The sequence below is a fragment of the Acanthisitta chloris genome, unplaced genomic scaffold (genome assembly GCF_000695815.1).
Source record: "Acanthisitta chloris isolate BGI_N310 unplaced genomic scaffold, ASM69581v1 scaffold6014, whole genome shotgun sequence".
Taxonomy (NCBI): Eukaryota; Metazoa; Chordata; class Aves; order Passeriformes; family Acanthisittidae; genus Acanthisitta; species Acanthisitta chloris.
This window is the reverse complement of record NW_008667579.1, coordinates 89,906-100,015: the sequence shown is the minus strand read 5'-3', so window position 1 is coordinate 100,015 and position 10,110 is coordinate 89,906. Positions and strand designations below refer to the sequence as shown.

The 10,110-nt window shown below is 41.2% G+C and overlaps 1 protein-coding gene across 1 annotated transcript in view; it reads left to right on the top strand.

Moving 5' to 3' along the window:
* Window positions 1-10,110, top strand: part of OXCT1 (3-oxoacid CoA transferase 1) — a gene marked incomplete at its 5' end in the record, with an annotated part of 78,599 nt that overhangs the window by 20,628 nt on the left and 47,861 nt on the right. The window contains one exon of the mRNA XM_009072544.1: window positions 4,846-4,906. Coding sequence (XP_009070792.1) covers window positions 4,846-4,906 — 61 coding nt within the window. The remainder of the gene's footprint in view (window positions 1-4,845; window positions 4,907-10,110) is intronic.

Here is a 10,110-nt window from a genome sequence, read left to right as displayed (position 1 = left end):
AAAGCAAAATCTGCACACATAAGCAAAACAAAGTAAGAAATTAATTCACTGCTTCCCACACCCACCCACGGGCAGATGCTCAGCCATCTCCAGGAGTGCAGGGCCCACCACGTGTAACAGTTCCTTGGGAAGACAAACGCCATCACTCCAGATGTCTCCCCTTTCTCCTTCTTCCTCCCACCTTATATACTGAGCATGATGTCATATGGTATGGAATATCCCTTTGGTCAGTTTGTGTCACCTGTCCTGGCTTTGTCTCCTCCCAAACTCCCATGCACCCCCAACGTCCTTGCCAGTGTGGCAGTACGGAAAGCAGAAAAACCCTTGGCTCTGTGTAAGCTCTGCTCAGCAATAACAAAAATGTCTCTGTATTATCAACCCTGTGTTCAGCACAAATGCAGAACATAGCCCCGCAGTAGCCACTGTGAAGAGAGTTAGCTCTGCCCCAGCCAAAACCAGCACTCTCTGGTATCTGCGGAGACAGTAGCAATGGAGTAAGTGTCTGCTGTACTGCTAATCATCCTCAAGCTGAGAGCTTCTTAAAATCTAAAGGATATACTTTAGGTAGACTTTCTTGGACCATGGGCTGGCATTAATATTTTGACTGTTCTCGTATGGAATGGTATACTGTTTTCTTGGAAATCCAGAATGGCTCCAGCTTCTTTAGAACGCAGTTTTTAAACTGTTTTTTTTTTTCCTAACACGATGCCTGATGCCCTCTAGCTCTTTTGTTCCATACAGATTGTTGTGGCTGCTTTCATTCCAGGCATCTTCATGTTGAGTGGACTGTTCTGCACCACAGCTCTTGTCTAACAAGGAAGGCCTGTGTCTGGCCCTGTAGATAATAACTTTCACGTATAGTGCACCATGAGCAAGACAAATAACCCAAGGACTCCCTCAAACATAATGAAATAATCTCACCTGGTTCCTATAATAACTGAAAGGTTGCATATATGAGCATTTTGCTTTGTTAGTCTGATGCAGGTACTAGTTCTACTTAGCTGAACAGTGTCTCCAGGTCTTAACCTCTCTTGGAACTTTGCTCATTAGGGACAACACCAGGGAGCACCACTGCTTTTGTGGATAGTCATCATAAAATCATAGAAAGGCTGGGTTGGACTTTAAAGATCATCTAGTTCTACCTGCGCCCCCCTCTCCCCATGGGCAGGTACACCTTTCACTAGATCAGGTTGCTCAGAGCTCCATCCAGCCTGGCCTTGAACACTTTCAGGGATGAGGCATCCACAAGCTCTCTGGGCAGCCTGAGCCAATGTCTCATCACTCTCACAGTAAAGAATTTCTCACTAATATTCAACCTAACCCTACTCTATTTCAGTTTGAATCTGTTCCTGCTGTCCTATCACTATATGCTCTTGTAAATAGTCTGTCTCCATCTGTCTCGTAGGCTTGCTTAAGATACTGCAATTCGGTCACCCCTAAGCCTTCTTGTTTCCAGGCTGGACAAACCCAGTTCTCTCAGCCTTTCCTCACAGGCGAGGTGCTCCATCCCTCCAGTAAACTTGGTGGCCTCCTCTTGGCTCACTCCAACAGGTCTATGTCCTTCCTGTGCTGTTGACCTCAGAGCTGGATGCAGCACTCCAGGTGGACTCTCACCAGAGCAGAATAGAGAGGCAGAATCACCTTCCTCGACCTGTTGGCCATGCTGCTTTGGATGCAGCTCAGGACATGGTTGGCTTTCGGGGCTGTAAGTGCACATTGTCAGCTCATGTCCAGCCTCTCATCCACCAGCACCCTCAAATCTTTCTTGACAGGACTGCTCTCAAGTTCCATTCATCCCCCAGCCTGTATTGATAGGAGAGGTTGTCCTGACCCGGGTGCAGTTCCTTGCACGTGGCCTTGGGGAAGCTCACAGGATTGCCATTGTCCACTTAATGAGCTTGTCCAGGTCCCTCTGGATGGGATCCTGTCCTTCAGGTGTGCCAACCGCACCACTTAGCTTGGTGTGATCTGTAGACTTGCTAAGGGTGCACTCAATCCCTTTGTCTATGTCATTGATGAAAATAATGCTGTTCCCCATAGGCACCCCTGAGGGACACCACTTGTCACTGATGTCCACTGGGACCCTGAGCCATTGACCATTACTTTCTGGATGTGACTATCCAGTCAATTCCTTATCCACCAAACAGTCCATGCAATCAAATCCATCTGTCTCTAAATTTCAGAGAAGAATGTTGTGGGGGACCGTGTCAAAGGCTTTACAGAAGTGCAGATAAATCTGTAGCCTTTCCCTTGTCCACTGATGTAGTCACCCCATCACAGAAGGCCACTAGGTCAGTCAGACAGGATGTGCCCTAGGTGAAGCCATGCTGGCTGTCTCAAATCACCTCCCTGTCCCCCATGTGCCATAGCATAGCTTCTAGGAGAACCGGTTCCATGATCCGCCCAGGCACAGAGGTGAGGCTAACAGGTCTGTAGTTCCTGGGGTCCTTCTTTCTACCCTTTTTGAAAATGGGCACAATGTCTCCCTTTTTCCAGTCACCCGGGACTTCACCTGACTTCCATGACTTTTCAAATATCATGGAGAGTGGCTCATCTACCTCCTTTGGCTCCCTTCCCTTTTCATCTGATACCATTCTGCTTTTGTGTTGTTGAAGTTCAGTACTCTTCCACTTTACAAGCAAAGGTGTGGCTTGGTGACAATCAAAATAGACTATTGACAAAGATATGTTGAAAGGATAACCTGAGTGAGGGCTTCTGCTGTCACAGTCATGTCAGGTCATCTCTTCGTGCTTGAAGTGGTTCTGCAATACGTTAATTCAGCTTATAAGTGAGGTGTCCCTTCTTCTCTGTATCATTATGTAATGTTGGCTTAGTCTACTGTGTCCTAGTTTGCTGTCTTTTGCCTCTGGAAGAAAAGGTGTTATGCCTTTGGGTCAGCTTAGAAATCCATCACTCAACAATGGACTTCGTAGACATTGCTGAGTCTAAATGTCCAGAAAGCTATCTTAAAACAGAAAGGCAACTTTGGCTAGCTAGTTTCTGAATTTCACATTCCTAAACCCTTAACATTATTCAGTGTTGGAAAACAAGTGCTGTGCTTCTGTTTTTAGTTCTCCTGAATGATATGCTTTTTAGAAATAAGGCCTTTGATCCCATAAAACATCTGGATGGTGCGTGCTATAGAAATAAAGCCTTTGATCCGGTAAAAGTCTGCAGATTCTGAAACAACTTTACTAACCCAAGAACATTCTAAATTGTGGGAGCTTTTACAAATAGTGTTAGAATCAAGACTGTTTGCTCTTTTTAATGTCAAACTAACATTAAATTTTTTCCCCCATGTAAAAATTATTTTATATCAGTTTCTTTTACTGACAGACCAGCCACTACAATCTTGATGAAGTCTTTGGCTCAGAAAGGTAGTCACATGGGATGAAATACTGGATTCTTAGCTTTCATTTCTGCCTTCCCCACCTGTATCCATTCCCCTGTTATTTTAATTCATCTTTTGTAACTCTGTTTTACTTTTCATTTGCTACTCTAGTTAGTTTAGGTTAGTTTTTCTTAAATCACTACTAGCTAGTATTCTATTCATGCTGTAAGAGAAGAATGTAAATTCAAGCTGTGGTTGGTTAGGGTTTTTTAATGGTTTCCTATTCTTACGTGGTTTTGGGTTTACAGAGCCACTGAGAAGACCCATGAGCAAAAGGTGTTGCCCCTTTGTTAGAGGTTTCACAGGTGCTGTGAAATCCTGTTAAAACTGCCTGTTCGTCTCAGGATTTGGCCATTTCTAATCCTTACTTCCCTCAAAGCCAGGAGGTGGCAGCAGCCTCCCAATACTCAGAACGGCTGTAGGACTGGGCATGGCCCTCGCGCAGAAAGGAAGAAGGAGGAGGTTAACTGTTGAACTCGATCGTCTTAGGAGCTTTTTATTCCCTACTTAAATGATTTTGTGATTCCATGAAATAAGGATGGTCAGGGGAAGGAAAATGCTTCTGTGGAAAAAGGGCAGGGGAAGGGAGGTTTTCACTTGTTTTGAACCCTAGTGTCATGAATTTTGCTGCAAATTTTTCAAGAATTCTGCTTTTTAACAGAAAAATGTTGAAAAGCTACAAGTGGAGCACCACGAAAATCTGCATAATTTTTCTTAATTATTTAATATGTCACACAGGTTTGTATGATTTGTGAAAAATACAGAGAGGCACCGACACAGGTCACTGGTTTTCCCATGTGCCTGCTAGGATCTTGGTGCAGATCCTAACACAGGTATACACGTCATGTGTATACCTGTGTTCTCTAGAGGTTATTTTTCTTTGTTACAGAAATGCTGTGTGGGCATACTTAGGATGAACACCAGAGTCTTGCAGCGAGTGCCAGAACTGACATGGGGTTTTTTAATCAAGAGAATTGGATTAAATTTACTACTGTGCAAAGTGCTATCCCAAGTCTAGTCTCAATTATGAAGGCTTATGTGGGACTTAAGAGATTGTTAGGCCCTGTGGGGGCCTCCCTGTGGAGATTTAATTTCATTTCTTTGTGCAGTGAAATAATGGGAAGGTACATTGTACAAAGCTTGCTGCTGCTTTTGGGTCTAATGAATGAAGATACCAGTAGCATACCCAATTTCAATTAAACAATGTGCTGATTAAAAGTCAAAAGAGCTGTAATAAATATTTTCTAATGTAGAAAAATATGATTCAATTTCAGAAGCATCTCGCACAATTCCATAACACTTTTTCCTCCCTCCTATTCTTTTATTAGTTCTCTAGCTATTTGGCAAGATGATTTGTGATGTTTATTTAACAGACACACTTGTAGTAGCTACCTCAGAAAAGTCCTTCATTGTACCGTTACAGGTTTTGATACTTATTTTCTTTCCTTTTGTAGGAAGACTGCAAGAAACTTCAACCAGCCTATGTGCAAAGCTGCCAAGACGACTGTGGTAGAGGTAGGGAATTGAAACATAGTAAGCCCTATAACCCTGTAGTCAGCCATTCATTCTGCAGGGTGTTCTGGGGATAGAGTAGGGGGGATTTCAGGTCATAAGGGGATTTCATACTAGGGACAGTGGTCTACCCTCTCTCCTTGGATTGCGTGCTCCTCACACTATGCTCTGCTTTCAGTAGTTTTCCATTACTGTCCTTATTGCTATTCATCTGTTCCCGACCAGGACTTTGTGTTGACTGTGATCAGCCTTTGACAGGGGGGATGCATGGCAACAGCCTTAAAATTTGTTAAATAATGTAATATATAGGTGAAAGAGGGAACAGTAAGCTTAGACTGTGAAAAACTTTCCGAAAATAAAGTTTAGTACATAGGAACATAGGTTAGGTAAATCATGAAGCTATCACAGTTTCAGTCTTTAAAAGTTAATAAATTACATAAATACAGTCCAGAATGAAACACAAACATTTGATTATGTCTTGAGAAAGAGAATGGAACAGCTGATATAGGAATGTCTTCCAGTCTTTTTGTTCCTATTTGTCTCTTTTGTCCTTATTCCTTGTCTAAACTGATAATGTTCAAAAACATGGAGCAGTGAAGCTATCACAGTTTCAGTCTTTAAAAGTTAATAAATTACATAAATACAGTCCAGAATGAAACACAAACATTTGATTATGTCTTGAGAAAGAGAATGGAACAGCTGATATAGGAATGTCTTCCAGTCTTTTTGTTCCTATTTGTCTCTTTTGTCCTTATTCCTTGTCTAAACTGATAATGTTCAAAAACATGGAGCAGCCTGGAAATATTGGCTGGAGGTTGGAGAATTGCTAAGGCATAGCAATATCTAAAAGATAGACTGCTCTATTAGCTTTTTCTTCACTCTCTGGTAAGTTTATTTATTTGCCTAATCAAAGCTAAATATGGTTTGGCAGTAAGATCAAGACAAAGTCTTCTAGACTATTTCTAGTAAATGCTAAGTGGAAGAGACTTATGTTTCTTCAGTGTTTTTGGTTTTGTTTGATTTGTTTAGGGGTTGGTTTGGATTTTTTTTGTTTGTTTGTTATATGTTATCTGGAAAATATATTTGTTATATAAACATCTGGATAATGCATTCGGAAACTTGAGTTATTTCTTTGTTCTTAAAGAAATATGGCAAAAATACCATAGTATTTGCCGCATGACTTACAGTGACAATGCAGCAAAAGTGAATTTTCACATTTTGTTTTCAAGAAAGGTTTAAAGTATTTTTCTATTTAAAAATTAAATGAAGAATCTTTCTTTCTAGACACTTATCCCTCATACCTTATTCAGTCTGGCATTTAGAGAACTTAAGTAGATCAAAGCCTTCCACCTACATTCCATCTCATTCTCCCTTTCTGCTCTTCTATCCACGTGTGATAGGATAGAATTTTCTTGTCAGTGAGTGACTATTATGTGACATCTTCTTGCTGTAATTCCACTTAAAAGTCTAGAAGATCTGCTGTAAACTGTGTCCACTCTGAGTCCCATTGCATTTTCAATACCATTTGAAAACTGTCAAGCTTTTTGCAAAATGGAATATTAATATCACTTTACAATTCTGTTTTTTTATAGCCAACTTAAGAAGCATAACCACAGATGTAGGACTAATATTTGGAGCCAAATGCAGCACATCATTGGCTTCTAAATGTCATTCTTCCAAAGTGGAATTCAGAATACTGTGTTTGGATTTAAGAGTTCAAACCTAGGGAATCAGAAGGAAATACCTCAATATGACATCTAGTGCATCCTAGTGTGCTGTGCATTGTCAACTGTCTAATCTCATCACTAGGCAACTGAGGCAACTTAAAATTTGAGTTTTGCCTGACTCCCTAGTTAGTGTTTTTTGAGGCTGAAGGTTGAAAATCTAGATCCCATTTAAGGGAGAAGAAAAAGTTTGTGTAGGTTAGTAGTTCAGACACTCCTTTGGCAACAGGCGTTTCTAAATTCTGATGTCCGTTTCTGTCTCTGTTTCTGTTTTTCACACACTGAACATTTATGTGAATTTAAGCAGTCCTAGTCTCTAGAAGCAAAGATTTGTAGCTGACCCTGCTCCTTTCCATTAAAAATAGCTACAGGTCAGGCTCAGAATCCTGCAGTAATTAATCTCAGGATTGTAGTTTCTCAGTCAGGTGCTTTCCTCAGATTTACTTTAGTTTCTGATAATCGATAGAAGTATGGAATGACATTTGGCATACTAATGAAATATAAACTACTGGAAATCCAATCTCAGCATATCTGCGAACTTTCTGTAAGTGGGAAGTGCACTGGGAATCAATTGCATTTGTTAACTTGTCCTTCTAAGTTAACCTGAGGAGCTGTGAAATCTCCTGACACGCATACACAGTAAGAGACACTTTTTTCTTTTCTTAAAGTTGCTGTTCTCTAGTTTTAGTCAGTCTGGTGTTTTGCACTCTGTTATCTGAGGTATAGACAGACAATTTTGTAGCAATTCAGAGGTAGGAGAATTGAAAGCATTTGTGGATGTGGAGAATAAAAGAAAAGATACAAGCAGCAAAAAAACCCCAGCCAGTCAAACTCACAAACTGATAGCTATTGCTTGCTTGAAAACTCTTCTGTGCTGTCAGGAGCAAGGCAGTCTGTGTGTAGTAAGGCTTCTGAAGATGGAGGAAACCAGGCTGTAGCATCACCAGTTATGTCTGGGGCACACATGGGAGACTTACTGATTTTTTTTAAATTCCCCTAGAACAAATTTCAGGTTAAAGTATCTGCCCCTGAGCCACCTTTGGCAAATGGTCACAAGTTGCCATTCAGTGCTTGTTTTGGGATTAGAAATACACTGATTATAAAATTCTAATGAAATCCAAGAGGTGCTTACTGTCCCGAAGAAATTTTTTGGACTGTCACATGCATTTCTTTCATTTATCTAAGTGAGAGGAAGTAGAACCTGCTATCATGGTAACAAGGATGTATGCTGTGGCACAGATAACTCTAAAGATCCAACTGTGCTGAGTCCAATGGTATTTCTGCTTTAATTTGAAGATGACCAATATTAAGGAGCAAAAAGAATTTTTAAACTGAGTTGCACAGTTCCCATTATTTGGAAGGTATCCTTTCCAGAGAAAAAAGTGTTGGCAGCATCACTTAGTTTGGCTTTAGCTTTATGTAAAAGCAAAACAATACAGGAGTTCATCTGCTTCTCACTTCACCTTGCAGAACTTGCAGAAGTTAAGCATACAGTCAGAGCTGTAGTTTTGTTTGAACCTGAGCCCTCACTGACACGCTCAGCCTGAGGCTTTCAGTTGATTTTCAGATCTGTAAATACCTTCCTGCTCCTATTGCAAAGATGGGAGGGTTGGGAAATCAGCTGATCTACAAGGATCTCAGTGGTCACAAGCTACGTACATGGCACCAGCCCTTGTAAAAGTTTGGAGGAAAAGCTTGGCACGTGAAGAAATTTGAGGGGTTGTGTGGTGTGGTAACATTTCCAACACTGCTGAATTCGGCAGGTGTCACTGCTGTCAAGCCCCTCAACAAAGCCGTTAAATTGTGTGACAGGAAATGAACTGCGTAGCAGCTGGAAGTTATAGGGAGGGCTCCTGGATGTGTGTCTAGACTGCTAGGGCAAGGGCTTTGCTGTTAGGATGCTTACCAAGATTGTATCTCCCTGTAGAGGCCCCTGTGAGCAGAGCCCCTTTGGGAGGGACAGTTTTTTTGGTGGTGGCACCCAAAGCCACAAGAAAAAACATGAAGTGACCTTGCCAGTTGTGGGTGTTGTAACAGGACAGGAAAGGTGAAGGGTGATTAAGGGTTAGGCTCTTGCTTTCTGCCATTGAGGAATACATACACATCTGTAACTGCTGCAAATGTCTAAGCTGTTACCTGTTATCTTTCCATTGTTATTGTCTGCTGAGTGATCTACTCAGTATTTGTACCTGGTGAAGTGCTTTGAGATCTCAGCCATTGTCACAGTGTAAGTGTTTGATAGTGGTAATAGTCGATATGTTTAGAAATATTTATTGGCTGGCTGTTTGAATATCCAGTTTGAATAATTTTCTTGTTCAGATTGCAGAGGATTGCTAAATATATCTCGTTGTGTAAATAGCATTTTCACCTCAAATAATACCATGGGAGGGGAAAAAGAGAGTGTACTTTCTCATAAAAATGCATTAAATAAAAATCATTAAGCCTTGCATTTTATCTCTGGTTGCCTAGTAACAACACAGCCACTTCAGTGAGCACCATTTTCTCAGGTACAATGAGCTGCACTGCACTAAGGGACAGAGTCAGACTGAAATAAGCTATTTGTATCTTGTTATCTGTGCTAAATCGTGGCATTGGTTTTTATTGAGGAGACTGGAAATGAACCTTTTTTTGTGTGTGTCTATTCCTCCAAGTGCTCTAACAGTGGCAAAACTTAACTCAGATGTGTAGTTGTGTTCTGAGAAATTCTTCAAGGTTTTTGCACAGTGACAGTTTGCTGTAAGAAGGCTGTAAGTACTATTTTAAGCTCAATCGTCTAATAGAATGTTTTTCCTCACCTGAATCCCAGTCATGGAACATGAAACTGAGCCCTGGCACTGGATGGGGTTCTGGATTTGGGAGGGGCACAGACTTTACGTTAGTATGTGTTTCTGTGGAACCACAGCTCTAGATTTGAGGCCAAGGGTGACACAGAATTAAGGCCCTTCTGTGCAAATGCTTTAACCACTGAGCTGCTGTGTTGCAATGACCTTTTTCAATATTGTTTAATTGCTCAGTGATGACTCCGCATGTGCTCAGGTGATGATTGCTGATCTGCAGTGGCAGAAATGCTTTGTTTGAAAATCCCATTTGGCACAGGGTGGACACTGAGCTGCTTAGTCCTGCCACCTTACCAGCTGCTTTTGGCACAAGTGACAGTACAATGCTAGTTGCCACAATATACTAGTATAATATATGGAAAATATTTGTGTTACATATATGGACATATATATGATCAGTATAAGTACAAAAATATTTGCATCTTAAACGTGTGTGGTTAGTCAGTGCTTTTGACTGCACGTCTGTGTTTGCATGCCTAGGTTTTGGCTTAGTCTTGAATCAGAGATACCTGTGGATCTGAAGTTAGGTAACCCAAATACAGTGTATAAACATTACAATATCCTTTTCCAGAGGAAACGTAGTTGAAAGACTCGAGTGAAAACTTGTGGGAGAGGAACTCGGAAATGCAGACTCATGATCCTTAGG